A 20467-nucleotide genomic window follows, 5' to 3' on the forward strand; every position below is an offset into this window, starting at 1 on the left:
GAATCATAGAATTGATGAGGGAAAAAGAGTGAGTGGTGCACTTAGGAGTCTGTGGAGACAAAGAACTTTGTCCTTGGAGGCAAAGAGGGGAATGTATGAGAGTATAGTTTTACCAACGCTCTTATATGGGTGTGAAGCGTGGGTGATGAATGTTGCAGCGAGGAGAAGGCTGGAGGCAGTGGAGATGTCATGTCTGAGGGCAATGTGTGGTGTGAATATAATGCAGAGAATTCGTAGTTTGGAAGTTAGGAGGAGGTGCGGGATTACCAAAACTGTTGTCCAGAGGGCTGAGGAAGGGTTGTTGAGGTGGTTCGGACATGTAGAGAGAATGGAGCGAAACAGAATGACTTCAAGAGTGTATCAGTCTGTAGTGGAAGGAAGGCGGGGTAGGGGTCGGCCTAGGAAAGGTTGGAGGGAGGGGGTAAAGGAGGTTTTGTGTGCGAGGGGCTTGGACTTCCAGCAGGCATGCATGAGCGTGTTTGATAGGAGTGAATGGAGACAAATGGTTTTTAATACTTGAGGTGCTGTTGGAGTGTGAGCAAAGTAACATTTATGAAGGGATTCAGGGAAACCGGCAGGCCGGACTTGAGTCCTGGAGATGGGAAGTACAGTGCCTGCACTCTGAAGGAGGGGTGTTAATGTTGCAGTTTAAAAACTGTAGTGTAAAGCACCCTTCTGGCAAGACAGTGATGGAGTGAATGATGGTGAAAGTTTTTCTTTTTCGGGCCACCCTGCCTTGGTGGGAATCGGCCAGTGTGATAATAATAAATAAAAAAATATTTCTTATGGGGAAAATTAACTCGGCTAACGATAATTTCGATTAACGATGAGCTCTCAGGAACGGATTAATATCGGTCGAGGGTCCACTGTATAAGGGGGTAAAACATAAGAACATAAGAAAGAAGGAACACTGCAACAGGCCCACTGACCCATGCGGAGCAGATCCATTCCTCCCTCCCCGTATTAGCCCAATGACCCTCCCTCCCCCTCAGATTAGCCCAATGACCCACCCAGTCTGGTCACCTCCACTCAAGGAAGGAGCACTGCACCAGACCCAGCAGCACTAGCTAGTCAGATCCAACTCACACCCACCCACATCCACTCATGTATTTATCTAACTTATTTTTAAAACTACACAACGTTTTAGCCTGAATAACTGTACTCAGGAGTTAAGCATCTGGGACAGTTAGAATTAAGAGAGACAGTAAAAGCAGGTAATGATATAGTTTTGTAGTGATTGGTTCAATATATGCATGAAACAAGGGAAGGTATCTAGGAATTGGCAGAGAGCACGCATAGTTCTTTAAAGTATTTATTGCTTGTATCCTCTGCTCTTTGCTCTTTTTCCAGTCTTCATTTTACACTTGATGAATGGAGGAAAACTATATATTCTGTTACCTCGTAAATTCTGCCTGTTTTCATGTTGTGGAATTATACTGAAGAGAAATTTGGCATACTCTGCAGTAAATTTTTGTTTGTTTGTGAAAGCACTAGAGGAAGTAAAGTATTGTCTTTTATCTACTGATGGTCTTTGAACACTATCTTTTAGCTTAAAGCTTCAGTACATTTTACACTACTAACAGTGCCTTATTCATAGTTTATCAGCTTGAATATTAGAGTAATAAAAATTTACCAGACCTTTCTTTTCAAGTATACAGTTGGCCATCTGAAACATGTATATTCTGTAACTGCAAAACACAAAGACCTCATGCAAGGCATTGTAGCTAGCATTTGCCCTGCAGATTGACTTAAGTCATCTGTTGCAGAAGTAAAGAGGGGTGTGGCATATCCTCTAATTGATGGGTGTTATTTTCTGCTATAAACATTAACCCTTTGAGGGTCTGTGCCATAGTTCTATGGCTTTGAAGCCAGGGTCAGTGCAGTAGTATGTCATGAGCTCAGCTCAGCTCAGATAAGGTGTGAGCGTTAAATTTGTGCCTAGATATGAGAGAATGGGTTCTGTTTGGTAAGTGTGCACCATACAAAAATTCCTGCAGCACACAGTGCATGATGAAAAAAAAACTGTGACTGTTTTTGGATTAAAACATCACATGTTCAATACATGTTAGCTGGTGGGTCTGATGTGCATTCGTGAATGCACTAATATTATTTATGCAATTATTGCAGTATTGCATAACAGTAAATCTTCCATATTTTGGTGTGACTAAAAATTCTTTGTGTGAATAGAAAATCAAAATGGAATTCAGGTATAAAGCCTGGAAATGTAACTAATGAACAGAGGAAATGTTATGTTAGTGCCAGGAATGCCTGCATTGTTTATTCTGGACCCTATTTTGAATATGGAACATTTTGAAATTTGTGTGAGACTGGCCAAATTACCAATTTCTGATCATTTTATTGGGTAGTTGATTGGGCGATTTCTTATGCTCAGTTGATAAAATAGAAGGCATACTAGCGAAATAGTTAAGAATTTGGTCACCTGGAACAATGTAATTGGCCTAAAATAGGAGTCAAAGTGGGCAAAATTGCCGATGTGTAAATATCACTTACACAGCAAAATTCATGAAAGTGTAATTTCATCAATTTTCCATCAAATTTTGTACATTTTGTTTTATTATCTTCAGAAAAAAGATTCTCTACCATTTCATTGGAAAAAAAATAATTTTTTTTAAATTCTTGGACCCTGTGGACACTTTTCAGATTGGGGATCTGGACCCTCAGAGGATTAACCCCTTGACTGTTGCAATCCCAAATCCTGAGGTGTCTCCTGGTGTTGCAAAATTTCCAAAAAAAAAAAAAAAAAAAAAAAAAAATTTTAAAATGATAGAGAATCTTTTCCCAATTGTAATGACACCAAAAGAACGAAATTTGATGGAAAACTGATTGGAATTATGCTCTCGCGAAGTTAGCGACCTCGGCGATATTTATGAATCGGCGATTTCGCCCACTTTGAGCCCCATTTTCGGCAAATTCCATTGTTCCAGTCAACCAAACTCGTAGCTATTTCTTTAGAACTCCATTTTTTCTATCGATTGAGTACAAGAAACTGCCTATTTACCAATTTCAACTACCCAGTAACGTGGTCAGAAATTTGCAGTTTGGCCAATTTCACGAAAATTAAAAAATATGACAATTTCAAAACAGAGTCCAGAATGAACAATGCAGACACCTCTAGCTCTAAAATAACATTTTCTTTGTTCATCAGTCATGTCTTCAGGCCCCTCTGATATTACTCTTGCTTTATATTTTGAATTTTTATTCAAACAAAAAATAGAAGATTTACTGTTATGCAGACTATTGCAATATTGTAATAAGTGTATAAATAATGTCAACCCATTCATGACTGCATATTAGAATGGCTACTTGGACATTTATTGGAAAATGACATCATTTGTTTACTTTTGAACATTGGCAAAAATCAGACATTTCCCCTACTTTGAGCTCCATTTCAAGGTTCTTTTCTTAGTAAAACCAATCAACATCACCTCTATTTCTATAATATGTTTTCCATTCTATCAAATGAGACCAAGAAAATGAGAATACAACCATAAATACTATACGAAAATAGACCACAAATTCGGCATTTTAATTAAAAAAAAAACGGTCAGTTTTTTTTTTCATTATGCACTGTGTGCTGCAGGATTTTTTTTATATGGTGCACACTGACCACGCAGACCCATTCTCTCACATGTGGGCCTACCAGCTTTCTCCTGCTTGATTTGAAGCCGCTAGAATTTATGAGTATAAGAAGAGTAGAGTACAGTGGACTCTCGACCAACGATGGCATCGATTAACGATAAATCCGACTAGCGATACATTTTAACGCAAAAATTTTGCCTCAACTAGCGCTAAAAAACTCAACCAACACTATTCCTTCCATCTGAGACGCGTCCACTTCTGGCCAGTGTTTACAAGCCAACCAGCCACCGCGGTCGCTTCCAAGCATGCAGTCGGAACATTTCATATTATCAGAGCCTTTTTAGTGATTGCACTTTCAAAATAAGTCACCATGGGCCCCAAGAAAGCTTCTAGTGCCAACCCTACAGCAAAAAGGGTGAGAATTACTATGGATATGAAGAAAGGGATCATTGCTAAGTATGAAAGTGGAGTGCGTGTCTCCGAGCTGGCCAGGTTGTACACAAAACCCCAATCAACCATCGCTACTATTGTGGGCAAGAAAACGGCAATCAAGGAAGCTGTTCTTACCAAAGGTGCAACTATGTTTTCGAAACTGAAATCGCAAGTACTCGAAGATGTTGAGAGACTGTTATTGGTGTGGATAAACAAAAAACAGATAGCAGGAGATAGCATCTCTCAAGCGATCATATGTGAAAAGGCTAGGAAGTTGCATGACGATTTAATTAAAAAAATGCCAGCAACTATTGGTGATGTGAGTGAATTTAAGGCCAGCAAAGGTTGGTTTGAGAGATTTAAAGGGAAGGGAAGTATCCCCGGAAAAGGACTTGCCACCTCAAGTCCTAATGGAAGGGGATTCCCCTTCTAAACACTAAGACCATCAACACTCTCCCCTCCTCCCATCCCATCAATCATCACCAGATCTTCAATAAAGGTGTCATGTAACTGTGCATGCCTTCTTCAGTTTGTGTGTATTAAAATTAATATTTCATGTGGTAAAAACAATTTTTTTTTCATACTTTGGGGTGTCCTACATTAATTTGATTTCCATTATTTCTTATGGGGAAAATTAACTTGACTAACGATAATTTTGACTAACGATAATTTTGACTAACGATGAGCTCTCAGGAACGGATTAATAGCGTTAGTCGAGGGTCCACTGTATATGGAGAGTAAAAGAAAGGTGAAGAGAGTGGTGAGAGAGTGCAAAAGGAGAACACATGATAGAGTGGGAGAGGCACTGTCAAGAAATTTTAACCCTTTGACTGTTGCAACCCTCAATCCTGAGTGTCTCCTGGTGTTGCAAAATTAAAAAAAAAAAAAAAAAATTATGAAATGATAGAGAATCTTTTCCCGATTGAAATGACACCAAAAAAGCGAAATTTGATGGAAAAATGACGGAATTATGCTCTTGCGAAGTTAGCGACCTCGGCAATATTTACAAATCGGTGATTTCGCCCACTTTGATCCCAGTTTTCAGCTAATTCCATTGTTCCAGACAACCAAATACATAGCTATTTCTTTAGATCTCCACTTTTTCTATCGATTGAGTACAAGAAACTGCCCATTTACTGATTTCAACTACCCAATAAAGTGGTCAAAAATTTGCAATTTGGCCAATTTCACAAAAATTAAAAAATATGACAATTTCAAAATAAGGTCCAGAATGAACAATGCAGACATTCCTGGCTCTAAAATAACATTTTCTTTGTTCATCAGTCATGTCTCCAGGCCCCTCTGATATTACTCTTGCTTTCTATTTTGAATTTTTATTCAAACAAAAAACAAAAGATATACTGTTATGCAGACTACTGCAATATTGTAATAATTGTACAAATAATGTCAACCCATTCATGACTGCATATTAGAATGGTTAGTTGGATATTTATTGGACAATGCCATCATTTGTTTACTTTTGAACATCGGCAAAAATCAAACATTTCCCCTACTTTGAGCTCCATTTCAAGGTTCTTTTTATAGTAAAACCAGTCAAAATCACCTCTATTTCTATATGTTTTCCATTCTATCAAATGAGACCAAAAAAACGAGAATACAACCATAAATACTATACGAAAATAGACCACAAATTCAGCATTTTAATTAAAAAAACAGTCAGTTTTTTTTCTCATTATACACTGCATGCTCCAGGATTTTTTTATATGGTGCACACTGACCACACAGACCCATTCTCTCACATGTGGGCCTACCAGCTTTCTCCTGCTTGATTTGAAGCCGCTACAACTTCTGAGTATATATACGTCAAACACGGTACCTCGTAAGACGTATATATATGGCCGAAACAGTCAAAGGGTTAATGAAAATAAGAAAAAAATTTGGAGTGAGTTAAAGAAGTTAAGAAAGCCAAGAGAACGAATGGATTTGTCAGTTAAAAACAGAGTAGGGGAGTTAGTAGATGGGGAGATAGAGGTTTTGGGTAGATGGCGAGAATATTTTGAGGAACTTTTAAATGTCGACAAAGAAAGGGAAGCCGTAATTTCATGCACTGGCCAGGGAGGTATACCATCTTTTAGGAGTGAAGAAGAACAGGATGTGAGTGTGGGAGAGGTGCGTGAGGCATTACATAGAATGACAGGGAGTAAAGCAGCTGGAACTGATGGGATCATGACAGAAATGTTAAAAGCAGGGGGGGATATAGTGTTGGAGTGGTTGGTATTTTTGTTTAATAAATGTATGAAAGAGGGGAAGGTATCTAGGGATTGGCAGAGAGCATGTGTAGTCCCTTTATATAAAGGGAAGGGGGACAAAAGAGATTGTAAAAATTATAGAGGAATTAGTTTACTGAGTACATGCCAGGAAAAGTGTACGGTTGGGTTATAATTGAAATAATTAGAGGTAAGACAGAATGTAGGATTGCGGATGAGCAAGGAGGTTTCAGAGTGGGTAGGAGATGTGTAGATCAAGTGTTTACATTGAAGCATATATGTGAACAGTATTTAGATTAAGGTAGGGAAGTTTTTATTGCATTTATGGATTTAGAAAAGGCATATGATAGAGTGGATAAGGGAGCAATGTGGCAGATGTTGCAAGTATATGAAATAGGTGGTAGGTTACTAAATACTGTAAAGAGTTTCTATAAGGATAGTAAGGCTCAGGTTAGGGTGTGTAGAAGAGAGGGAGACTACTTCCTAGTAAAAGTAGGTCTTAGACAGGGATGTGTAATGTCACCATGGTAGTTTAATATACAGTGGAACTCCCGCCTAACGATATTATTTCAATCCAGAAGTCTGTTTGGGTGCCGTTATAGACCAAATTTGTTCCCATAAGAAATATTGTGAATTAGATTAGTCCGTTTCAGACCCCCAAAAATACACCTACAAGAGCACTTACAAAAATACACTTACATAATTGGTCAAGTTGGGAGCTGAACGTTAGGCGGGTCCACTTATTTATAGATGGGGTTGTAAAAGAAGTAAATGCTAGGGTGTTCAGGAGAGGGGTGGAATTAAATACAAAATGGGAATTGACACAGTTGCTTTTTGCTGATGATACTGTGCTTATGGGAGATTAAAGAAAAATTGCAAAGGTTAGTGGATGAGTCTGGGAGAGGGTGTGAAGGTAGAAAGTTGAAAGTGAACATAGAAAAGAGTAAGGTGATGAGGGTATCAAATGATTTAGATAAAGAAAAATTGGATATCAAATTGGGGAGGAGGAGTATGGAAGAAGTGAATGTTTTTAGATACTTGGAAGTTGATGTGCCGGCAGATGGATTTATGAAGGATGAGGTTAATCATAGAATTAATGAAGGAAAAAAGGTGAGTGGTGCTTTGAGGTATTACCTGGAGTTTACCTGGACAGAGTTCCAGGGGTCAACGCCCCCGTGGCCCAGTCTGTGACCAGGCCTCCTGGTGGATCAGAGCCTGATCAACCAGGCTGTTACTGCTGGCTGCACGCAATCCAACGTACGAGCCACAACCTGGCTGGTCAGGTACTGACTTTAGGTGCTTGTCCAGTGCCAGAAAAAAAACGTTATCTATGGAGGCAAAGGGAATGTATGAAAGTATAGTAGTACCAACACTCTTATATGGGTGTGAAGCTTGGGTTGTGAATGCAGCACCGAGGAGGCGGTTGGAGGCAGTGGTGATGTCCTGTCTAAGGGCAATGTGTGGTGTAAATATTATGCAGAAAATTCAGAGTGTGGAAATTAGGAGAAGGTGTGGAGTTAATAAAACTATTAGTCAGAGGGCTGAAGAGGGGCTGTTGAGGTGGTTTGGTCATTTAGAGAGAATGGATCAAAGTAGAATGACATGGAGAGCGTATAAATCTGTAGGGAAGGAAGGCAGGGTAGGGGTCGTCCTCGAAAAGGTTGGAAGGAAGGGGTAAGGGAGGTTTTGTGCGCGAGGGGCTTGGACTTCCAGCAGGCATGCATGAGCGTGTTCAATGGGAGTGAATGGAGACGAATGGTATTTGGGACCTGACGATCTGTTGGAGTGTGAGCAGGGTAATATTTAGTGAAGGGATTCAGGGAAACCGGTTATTTTTATATAGCCGGCCTTGAGTCCTGGAAATGAGAAGTACAATGCCTGCACTCTAAAGGAGGGGTTCGGGATGTTATCAGTTTGGAGGGATATGTTGTGTATCTTTATACATACTGTATATGCTTCTAAACTGTTGTCTTCTGAGCACCTCTGCAAAAACAGTGATTATGTGTGAGCGAGGTGAAAGTGTTAAATGATGATGAAAGTATTTTCTTTCTTTTTGGGTCACCCTGCCTTGTTAAAAAAAAAAAATATGTCAAACACGGTGGCTCGTAAGACGTATATATACAACCGAAACAGTCAAAGGGTTAATGCTAAGGGCATTAACCCTTTCAGGGTCCGTCCCGTAGATCTACGGCTTTACGTTCAGGGTCCAAACCGTAGATCTACGCCATGAGCTCAGCTCACTCTGATAAACTGTGAGTGGTACATTTGGGCCTAGATATGAGAGAATACATCTATGTGGTATGTGTGCACCACATAAAACAGATCCTGCAGCACACTGTGTATAATGAGAGAAAAAAAATGAAATCATGATTTTTCGATTAAAACAGCAACTTTGCAGTGTTTTTTCGTATGTTTTTTATAGTTGTATTTGCGATTTCTTGGTCTCATTTGATAGAATGGAAGACATATTACAGAAATAGAGATGATTTTGATTGGTTTTAGCACTGGAAATGGCTTGAAACTGAGCTCAAAGTAGCAGAAATGTTAAATTTTTGCCGATATTCAAGAGTAAACAAACGACCTCACACGTCTAATGCACGCCAGCTGATGGGTCTAATATACATTCACAAATATGGTGATGATATTTATACAATTATTACAGTATTGCATAACAGTAAATCTTCTATTTTTTGGTGTGAATAAAAATTCATTATGTGAATAAAAAATCAAAATGGAATTTATTTGTAAAGCCTCAAAACATAACTAATGAACAGAGTAAATGTTAGTTTAGTGCCAGGAATGCCTACATTGTTCATTCTGGACCCTATTTTGAAATTGGAATATTTTGAACTTTGTGTTAAATTGGCCAAATTAACAATTTCCGATCACTTTATTTTGTAGTTGAAACAGTTGACTTGGCGATTTCTTGTGCTCAATCGATAGAATAGAAGTAATACTAGTGAAATAGCTAAGAATTTGGTTGATTGGAATAATGTAATTGGCCTAAAATGGGAGTCAAAGCCGGCAAAATCGCCGATTCGTAAATATCGCTGACACATCAAAATTCGCGAGAGCATAATTTCGTCAATTTTCCACCAAATTTCGTACTTTTTGTTTTATTACCTTCACAAAAAGATTCTCTACGATTTCATAAGAAAAAATAACAAATTTTTTTTTTGAAAATTCTTGGACACTGGTGCGTGACTCCAGATTTGGGCCTTGGACCCTGAAAGGGTTAAACATTTAAGGAAATTTCTTGCATCTGGTAACTCTGAAGATCATGGAGTGTCCAGTTAGATGAGGACCTCAGAGAGATAGAAAGATGGTACGGTTAGGGGTTCTCTTATTTGGATCTTGGACAGCATTTCTTATCATTCAGTGAATATTTTTTGTTCATAAGATTTAATATGCAACATCTCTTAAAGGATAGAGAAGGGGGTGCTCTGATGCTTATGAAGGGCTCTTGATTCAAGGAACAGGATATAAACCTCCCTTGGATCAGATCTCTTTACTTTTCATTCCCCAAGCACTGTATGTCTCTTAGAGTTTTAGCAGTTCCCCATGAATATAATACTAGTATTTAACCTTACCAGGAATCACAAGTATGTCACATTAGTCTTTTTTTTTTTTTTTTAAGGCAATGTGAAAAAGAAGAGTAAAAGGATTTCAAGAAGAAATTACAAGTGGTGGAAAATGAAAGTAGAGGATTATGTAAAGAAAGGGCCCATTGAGAGTTAAATTAGAATAGAAAAGGTTGGAATGATATGTTTATACTGTATTAAGTTTCATGGTGGCCTTATTTTTTCTGCTAGTGCCCTTCAGAGGGATTATATAAAATTAGTGATTTGGATATACAGTGGTCCCTCGTTGTTCGTAATTAATCCGTTCCTGGAGCCGTTACTATAAACGAAATTTACGATTTACGAATCAATTTTCCCCATAAGAAATAATGTAAATACAATTAATCCGTTCCTGACACCCAGAAGTATTAAAACAAAAAATTTTTTAACATGAAATATGCATGTAGTACATAAACAATACAATGGGAAATGATGAATGAAACATTAACAGCATAACACTTACCTTTATTGGAGATTCTTCTTAGTGTATGGGAGACTGGAGGAGGAGAGAGAGTGGATTGTTTATAGTTTGGAAGGGGAATCCCCTTCCATCAACACCTTAGGTACCATTTGCTTTTCTGGGGTTGCTTCTCTTCTCTGTTTCTTAATGCCACTAGGACCACCTTGAGAGTCACTGGAGTCCTGTCTCACAAAATAACTGTGGAGAGAGCTCTGTTTCTGGCGTCTCTTTAACACTTCCCTAAAATGGCCCAAGACTTTGTCACTGTACATGTTGCCAACCTGGCTTGCAACAACCTTGTTAGGGTGATGTTTCTCCATAAAGCTTTCCATCTTATCCCACATAGTAAAAATCTCTTTAATTTCTGAAGAAGGCACCTTCTTCCATCTCTCTCCCTCCTCCTTTGCAGCAAGATTCTGAGCTGCGATGTGTTGCTCTTCCTGCTGAAGCTCTTGCAGCTCCTCAGTTGTGAGCTCTTCATTGTGGTCTTCCACCAATTCTTCCACATCCTCCAAACTCACATCCAACCCCATGGAACTCCCCAGTGCCACAATTGATTTTACAACAGACATAGGCTCATTAGGGCCAGTCCCAAATTCTTTAAAATCCCTCTTGTTGACACAATCTGGCCACAATTTTCTCCAGGCAGAGTTCAAAGTCCTGGTAGTCACTCCCTCCCAAGCCATACCTATATGGGTTATGCAGTGGAGGATGCTGAAGTGTTCTCTCCAAAATTCCCTTAGGGTCAAGTGAGTGTCTGTGGTCACAGTCAAGCACCTGTGAAACATTGCTTTTGTGTAGAGTTTTTTAAAGTTTGCAATAACCTGCTGGTCCATGGGTTGGAGGAGAGGAGTGGTATTCGGGGGCAAGAACTTACCTGTGATGAACCCAAACTCCTCGAAAATTAGGTCATCCAAGTTTGGAGGATGAGCAGGTGCATTGTCCATTACTAGCAGGCACTTGAGATCCAATTTCTTTTCCAGGAGATACTCCTTCACACTAGGGCCAAACACTTCATTGAACCACTCAACGAAAATTTCCCTCGTGACCCATGTCTTACTGTTAGATTTCCAAAACACACACAATTTACTCTTCATAACATTGTTTTTCCTGAGCACTCTGGGATTTTCAGAATGGTACACTAGTAATGGCTTCACTTTGAAATTCCCACTAGCATTAGCACAGAACATTAGCATCAGCCTGTCTTTCATAGGCTTGTGTCCTGGCACTGCCTTTTCCTCTTGTGTAATGAAGGTCCCCTTTGGCATTTTCTTCCAAAAGAGACCTGTTTTGTCACAATTGAACACTTGTTCAGGTTTCAGTCCTTCAGCCTCTATGTACTCCTGGAATTCATGCACATATTTTTCAGCCGCCTTGTGGTCCGAACTGGCAGCCTCACCATGCCTTACCACACTGTGTATGCCAGTACGGTTCTTAAATCTCTCAAACCAGCCTTTGCTGGCCTTAAATTCACTCACTTCACCACTATTTGCAGGCAATTTCTTTACCAAATCTTCATGCAACTGCCTAGCCTTTTCACAAATAAACGAAGTCATAAGAGTATCTCCTGCTAATTGTTTCTCATTTATCCACACCAATAATAACTTCTCAACCTCTTCGAGTACTGGTGATCTCATTTTTGTCAGCATAGTTACTCCCTTTGCAACAACAGCATCCTTTATTTCATTTTTCTTGGCCACTATGGAACATAAGGTTGTGTAGGGTTTCTTATACATCCTGGACAGTTCGGCCACACTTGTACCACTTTCATATTGTTCAGTGATGGTTTTCTTAAATTCAGTCGTATTTCTCACCTTCTTTACCACAGGCTTGGCACTAGGAGCTTTCTTTGGAGCCATGGTAGCTTATTTAGTACTTGCAAGCATTAAAATAAATGGAATATTATGAAATATTTCGCTGGAGCACGTGAGGGGACCTTTGCTCACTGGTAAACAATGCCAGACTGGCTGCCGCCCTGGCTCACGCCGTGGGTATGCGTCCCGGACGAACTACGACTCGCGAGTCAACCTATGAAAAGCGAGTCCATGTGTATACGAAAATACCTCTATGATTGGCGAATTTTACGATTGCCGGGAACTACGAAAAGTGGGGGACCACTGTATGTGATTTGGATAGGTAGGTTGATAGATGAGGCATCATTAGGCAGTGTAACCTTGAGGCTTGATTGTTTTGTTTACCCTCTCGTGTTCCTGGAGGAATGATGCTACAGGTAGAAGATAGATTTTATAGTAATGTTTTTTTAAATAAAGGTCATTGTACAGGTCCGCCATCACAAATCCGGCAATCAGTTATTCGGTTCCTTCAGTTATTCGGCACTAGTTTTGGCTAGCATAATTTCAAATTTCTAGGGTTGCCATACCAACCTGCTGGTACTGTTTGGTGGCACTAATTGCTGCATAAGTCATTCCAATTTCTTTTTCTCCATTTATTGTTTTAACTTGCTTACTTTTAGCCCTAGCCATGGTTCCAGTGAATAAAAGAAGTGCTTCTCATTATGTAAAGCACCTACACAGTACATTATCCATTAAAGATAAGGTGGCTTTGAAGCCACCTTAGCTCACCATGAGCTCAGTCTCATGATGCAGGAGAATATGCTTTATTATTATGCTAATATGAACACTACAGCTTATTTGCCAATCACAATTGATCTAATATGACATAATAAACAATATAAATAACATAAAACATGTTAAATACTCCAGAATGAATAATATTTGGCATAATACCTAGCAGTTCGACAGAGGTATGAAGAGGATATGGTATACAAATACCATTTTCCTATCCCTGTCTTGGTGGCTTATATTAAAGAAAACGGAGTGTAGCACAGGGCTAGCTGTGATATACACTCATACTGCACCATAAACATGAAACAAAAGTTATTTTCTCTATATAGATTATCACACATAGCAGCATATGTGTAGAGAACCTAGGATAACCCAAAAAAAGTCAACGTGGCTTATTTTTAGTACCTGGCTTGGGTTAGCCATATATGATTTTTGGTAAATATTCGATTCCCAGCCCGAGTAGAAACATTAGGCGTGTTTCTTTACACCTGTTGTCTATGTTTACCCATCAGTAAATGGGTACCTGGGTGTTAGTCGACTAGTGGGGGTGTTATCCTAGGACACTGACCTAATTTTCTTGAAATAGCATAACAAGCGGCTTTCTATACAGTACGTAGTATGTCACTGATGTCAGGTAGGCCTGTATACCTTGTATACATGTACATGTAGTAAATAAAGATATTATTATTATTATTATTATATTATTTTTTCAGTTGTTTGTTGGGTTATCTTATTCAAACTTGGGCAATGTATGATGGAAAGATACTTCTTCATGTACACCAAAAATGAAAGAAATCAGACCATAAATAGCGGAGTTCACTTCTCAGCCATTAGCGGCCGCTTAGCGGTATATTTTTGTATGGTTGTTATGGTTATATTCTCATTTTTTCGGTCTCATTTGATAGAATAAAAGATATATTACAGAAATAGATATGATTTTGATTGCTTTCATGACGAAAAGTACCTTGAAATTGCGCTCACAGTAGTGAAAATGTTCTACTCTTTAGCGAAGCTCAAGAGGAAACAAATGACGTCACCGTCCAATACCTGTCCACATGCCAGTCTAAATTCCAATATGGAGTCAAGAATGGCTTGACATTATTTATACAATTATTACAATAATGCAGTAGTCTGCATAACAGTAAATCTATTTTTTTGTGAATAAAAATTCCAAATGAAAAGCAAGAGTAATATAAGAGGGGCCTGTATCCGTGACTAATGAACAGAGAAAATGTTATTTTAGTGCCAGGAATGTCTGCATTGTTTATTCTGGATCCTATTTTGAAATTGGCATCTGTTGAAATTTGTGTGAAATTGGCCAAATTGCCAATTTCTGACCACTTTATTGGGTAGTTGAAATAAGTGAATGGGCAGTTTCTTGTACTCAGTTGACAGACTAGAAGTAAATAAGTTTATTCAAGTATACACAAATACAGTTACATAGATTATCATACATAGCAGTGTATGTATAGAGAACCTAGGATAACCCAGAAAAGTCAGAAAAAGTGATTTATTTCCAATACCTGGCTTGGGCTTGCCATATATGATTTTTGGTAAATATTTTTTTTTTTCTTGGTTGTTTGTTGGGCTATCTCATTGAAACTTGGGGAATGTATGATGGAAAGATGCTTCTTAACGTAAAACAAAAATAAAAAAGATGGACGATAAATAAGGGAGTTAATTTCTCAGTCATTAGCCGCCTCTTTGCAGTATATTTTCGTATGGTTTTTATGGTTTTATTCTCAATTTTTTTAACTCATTTGATAGAAAGGAAGATATATTACAGAAATAGACGTGATTTTGATTGCTTTCATGACGAAAAGTACCTTGAAATTGAGCTCAAAGTAGCGGAAATGTTCGATTTTTGCCGATGTTTGGTGAACTGGGTAAGTCAAGTTGGTTAATTTTATTAAGTGTATTCTAACCTAACCACTCTGTAATCCGACAAACTCAGTAATCTGGCACACTACAGGTCCCAATGATGCCGGATTTGTGATGGAGGACCTGTACCTGTAGGAGGCAGGGGAATTGGGATTTCTTTTTATGAATTAATTTATCCAGTTAAGTTTGTGAGTTAAAAGGTAAAATATATGGATTGCCATTTTTTTTATAAATGATTTACAGTAAGCATTCAAAATATGATAATTAGGAAAAGGTTGTAATCTCAGCCATAATATTAAATTTGTCAGTAAATGATCAGAATGAATTAATAAGAATTTTTGTTGCACTGGGCAGTGTAATAAATAATTTATTTCTTAACAGTTAAAAATGACAGCTCTGCACTGGGCATGTGATAGAGGGCATACCTCAATTGTTAAATTGCTGCTGAAACAACATGCTCAGACTGATATAGCTAACAAGTAAGTAGAAGTCTTGTATTGAAGGATAGGTAATTATGACATGCATCTTTCTTAGTGGAAAAATAGCTATTTTTACATTCAAAATTTTGTATGCTGTACTTCTCAGTTCACTATATTTTAGCATTTCATATTTTTGGATTTTTTTTTTTAAGAGCTTAAAAATTTCAGATAATTTAAAATCAGTAGTCAGTGACATTGTAAATGTAAAGAATATGAATAAAGTTGAGCTTGGATTGTCCTTTCTTGAATATTTAATTGTTTGTTAGATTTCACTTGTTTTTTTTGGGGGGGGGGTGCATCAATCAACTGTATGATGCTTCCCCAACTCCATGTATTCCTAGTGCATTCCATACATTACCCTCACATTGAGAAAAATCCTTTTATTAGCTCACTTGTTTGGGTTAATTTGCAATTTTGCCTCCATTATTTTAATCCCACCCCTTGCAGACAGCATCCTTATCTACCCTCTAAGTACAGTACTACTAAATATCTTGTATATTGTAATCATGTCCCAGTGTACCTTGATTTCTTCAGCATTGTTAAACTTAGTTCTTTAAGTCTGTCATCAAAGCTCAAATCTTTTATTTCATGAGACAGTTTGCTCATAAATTTCTTTGACTTGCTTAAGCTTTCTTAGATGCTTAAAATGGTGAGGATTCCATGCCAATGCTGTATTGTACAGTATATCTTACTTAGAATGATTCCTTGTTGAGGTACTTAAGGGTTCCTGGTTTACCATATAGCACTGATGTTACCTTGTTTATATGAGCTTCCAGTGATTATGGTGTGATGTCCATCCCTAGATTTTTTTTTTTTTTTAACCACAACACTAGCAGTAGGTTTCTTCTCATTTCATATGGTAGTACCAGTTTATCTTTTTTCCTCCCATCTTCATCACTGCAGTCCTACAGCTTTTTGCAGTCTTCTTTATTCTTTGTTTATATTACACAACTGCAGTCATTGACTTGAATGCATTCTCTCCTCACTTAGTGATGTACAAGTCTCCCTCAACATTCGCGTTGTCCACTTTTGCGGGCTTCAAACATTCGCGAATTCCCAGCCGCCCAATCATATTTAAAATATGTCATTACATATCTTAGGTATTGTGGCGGTGGCAGAGTTTGTTAGGAGATAGGACAAGATAGTCCTTCAATATGACAGTAATATCAACTCTATGGCTTATTTATCTTTCACAATTCATCTGATATGAAATAAACAATATTATTAACATAGAGACATGACATATACTCTAGAATGAATAAAATACGTCATTAAGTATGTCAAGAGTGTTGCTGTGTTGTTGTTGTTGGGTGTATAAAGGCCACTGAGACATAAGCCATGGAGGCAGCATCAGAGGCAGTAGAGACTAGAGACGGCGGTGTTGTCAGTCGCCCTGTATAACTCCAACAACATTGGAGGAGTTAGCTTCATGCTGTCCTTTTTCTAACTGTTTATCACTTAACTTACTTGCTACACTGTTAATGCTACACTTTATTGCTGGCTGGCACTATAGCCTTTATCGACTAATTCTGCTTTATTTTTATTTTTTTATTAGCACGCTGGCCGATTCCCACCAAGGCAGGGTGGCCCGAAAAAGAAAAACTTTCACCATCATTCACTCCATCACTGTCTTGCCAGAAGGGTGCTTTACACTACAGTTTTTAAACTGCAACATTAACACTCCTCCTTCAGAGTGCAGGCACTGTACTTCCAATCTCCAGGACTCAAGTCCGGCCTGCCGGTTTTCCTGAATCCCTTCATAAATGTTACTTTGCTCACACTCCAACAGCATGTCAGGTATTAAAAACCATTTGTCTCCATTCACTCCTATCAAACACGCTCACGCATGCCCGCTGGAAGTCCAAGCCCATCGCACACAAAACCTTTACCCCCTCCCTCCAACCTTTCCTAGGCCGACCCCTACCCCGCCTTCCTTCCACTACAGACTGATACACTCTTGAAGTCATTCTGTTTCGCTCCATTCTCTCTACATGTCCGAACCATCTCAACAACCCTTCCTCAGCCCTCTGGACAACAGTTTTGGCAATCCCGCACCTCCTCCTAACTTCCAAACTACGAATTCTCTGCATTATATTCACACCACACATTGCCCTCAGACATGACATCTCCACTGCCTCCAGCCTTCTCCTCACTGCAACATTCATCACCCATGCTTCACACCCATATAAGAGTGTTGGTAAAACTATACTCTCATACATTCCCCTCTTTGCCTCCAAGGACAAAGTTCTTTGTCTCCACAGACTCCTAAGTGCACCGCTCACCCTTTTTCCCTCATCAATTCTATGATTCACCTCATCTTTCATAGACCCATCCGCTGACACGTCCACTCCCAAATATCTGAATACATTCATCTCCTCCATACTCTCTCCCTCCAGTCTGATATCCAGTCTTTCATCACCTAATCATTTTGTTGTCCTCATAACCTTACTCTTTCCTGTATTCACTTTTAATTTTCTTTTACATACCCTACCAAATTCATCCACCAACCTCTGCAACTTCTCTTCAGAACCTCCCAAGAGCACAGTGTCATCAGCAAAGAGCAATTGCGACAACTCCCACTTTATGTGTGATTCTTTATCTTTTAACTCCACGCCTCTTTCCAAGACCCTCGCATTTACTTCTCTTACAACCCCATCTAGAAATATATTAAACAACCACGGTGACATCACACATCCTTGTCTAAGGCCTACTTTTACTGGGAAATAATCTCCCTCTTTCCTACATACTCTAACTTGAGCCTCACTATCCTCGCAAAAACTCTTCACTGCTTTCAGTAACCTACCTCCTATACCATACACCTGAAACATCTGCCACATTTCTTTAGTATCATACATATTGTAGAATCATTGAATCACTGAAGAAGGCACATTCTTCCCTCTCTCTTCCTCCTCCACTTTGGTACTCTGCTATGAGTTCTTTCTTGAATTCTATAGTTTTTCTCAGCTTCTTTACTAAAGGGCTGGCACTATTACAATATTTTACGATGTTTTCATGTGTTTTATGATTGTTCATGGTTCAATAGGTTAAGGAAGCAGTATTGTATTATATATCCCTACAATATATTGGGGCACCAAAGATTTGCAATTTTTCAACATTCACCAGGTTCTTGATCCCCTAACCCTCGCAAATGTTGAGGGAGACCTGTACTCGTTTACTGACACCTCGGACTTTCGACGAGCTCTGACCAGTATTTATACCTAAATAATGTATATTAGAGCTGATTTCCTCTCTTCTGTTTTATTTCAATATACAGTACACTACTGTATAAACATTTAAAAATATACCAGAAATGTTATAAATGTTGCAAAGGTGACATTAAAACAATATCAAAGATAGTTGATACAGGCCCACTACCATTATAGGATGCTCCTCACTAAACAACGAATTCGTTTAACGACGTGGTCTTAGGAATGGAACTCTCATTAAGTGAGGAGAGCCTGTATAAAAACCTCTTCATGTTCATTGTTAACCCTTTGACTGTTTCGGTCATATATATACGTCTTACGCACCACTGTTTCTGATGTATTTATACTCGTAAATTCTAGCAGCTTAAAATCAAGCGGGAGAAAGCTGGTAGGCCCACATGTGAGAGAATGGGTCTGTGTGATCAGTGTGCACCACATAAAAAAATCCTGCAGCATGCAGTGCGTAATGAGAAAAAAAAAACTGACCGTTTTTTTTGGATTAAAACGCCAACTTTGAGGTGTATTTTAGTATAGTATTTATTGTTGTATTCTCGTTTTCATGGTCTCAGGTGATAAAATGGAAAACATATTACAGAAATAGAGATGATTTTGATTACTTTCACGATGAAAACGACCTTGAAATTGAGCTCAAAGTAGCGGAAATGTTTGATTTTTACCAATGTTCAGGAGTAAGCAAATCACACCACACGTCCAATACACTTCAACTGGGGAGTCTGATATTCTTTCACTAGTGCACTTATATTATTTATACCATTTTTATAATAATGCAGTAGTCTGCATAACAGTAAATTTTGTATTTTTTTGTATGAATAAAAAATCAAAATAGAAAGCAATAGTAATATAAGAGGGGCCTAGAGACGTGACTAATGAACAGAGAATATGTTATTTTAGTGCCAAGAATGTCTACATTGTTTATTCTGGACCCTATTTTGAAATTGGTATCTTTTTTAATTTGCATGAAATTGGCCAAATTGCCAATTTCTGACCACTTTATTGGGTAATTCAAATCGATAAATGGGTGGCTTCTTGTACTCAACTGATAGAAAAAATGGAGTTCTAAAGAAATAGCTATGAGTTTGGTCAACTGAAACAATGGAATTGGCCAAAATCAGGGCTCAAAGTCAACGAAATCGCCGATGCGTATATGTCGCCGAGACCTCTAAGTTCGCGGGAGCGTAATTTCATGAGTTTTCAACCAAATTTCGTACTTTTGGTGTCATTACCATCGGGAAAAGATTCTCTATCATTTCATAAGAAAAAATAATTTTTTTTTTTTTCCAAAAATTTATCGACATAATGCCAGTTTCAGAAAGGGGCCTGCGACAGTCAAAGGGTTAATGAATATGAAGAGCAATGTAGGTGAAAATACTAAATCATACCTAACTCTGCTCTTCCCCATCATGAGATTTCTTGTACTGTGATTGACTTTTGTTTCTCAAGTACAGTACTTGTTTTCTTGTTTTGCACACTGGAATATCTTGACTTGGTCTTGTAATATGTTAATAAGTCAGCATAAGGCATCATTTCAAAGATTTCCTAATAGTTTAGGAATATAGTCCAAACCTACATATCTTCTCCTCATCTTAGTTTTGTCATACTATCATTGAACTCATTAATTTTGTGAAGCATGAATTCCTTTCCCTGAATCTGTGCTGCTGGTACAGGGAAAACTTGTGCTTTCTATGTTTTATAACATAATTTTCTTAGCCTCTTCTCATCACTTTACACCTCTCAAGGGGGGGTTCTTAATATTGGTGAGGGGCTCATTCTAAGGAATTGGACCTGTGTTCTAATTCCTTGAATTGAGTTTGAATGCTTTCCATTTCCCCAGCTGCTGTATTACCCCTATGGTTTTAGTGCTCCCCATGGCTTTATTGGCCATATTTAGTCGTGCTGTATTTCTTTTATCTTCAGTGTGATACTGTATATCATTGCTGAATGCATCAACGACTTCT

General features: G+C 38.4%; 1 protein-coding gene across 8 annotated transcripts in view; it reads left to right on the top strand.

Moving 5' to 3' along the window:
• The window catches only part of LOC128686131 (GA-binding protein subunit beta-1), a 160465-nt gene that overhangs the window by 41321 nt on the left and 98677 nt on the right, over positions 1 to 20467 (top strand). For all 8 annotated transcript variants that reach the window (XR_011391783.1, XM_070083347.1, XM_070083349.1 and 5 more), the window contains one exon: positions 15188 to 15285. Coding sequence is in view for 7 of the 8 variants with exons in the window: in XM_070083347.1 (XP_069939448.1) it covers positions 15188 to 15285 (98 nt within the window). In the remaining variant the exon portion in view is untranslated. The remainder of the gene's footprint in view (positions 1 to 15187; positions 15286 to 20467) is intronic.

The sequence above is a fragment of the Cherax quadricarinatus genome, chromosome 9, assembly GCF_038502225.1.
Source record: "Cherax quadricarinatus isolate ZL_2023a chromosome 9, ASM3850222v1, whole genome shotgun sequence".
NCBI classification, from domain to species: domain Eukaryota; kingdom Metazoa; phylum Arthropoda; class Malacostraca; order Decapoda; family Parastacidae; genus Cherax; species Cherax quadricarinatus.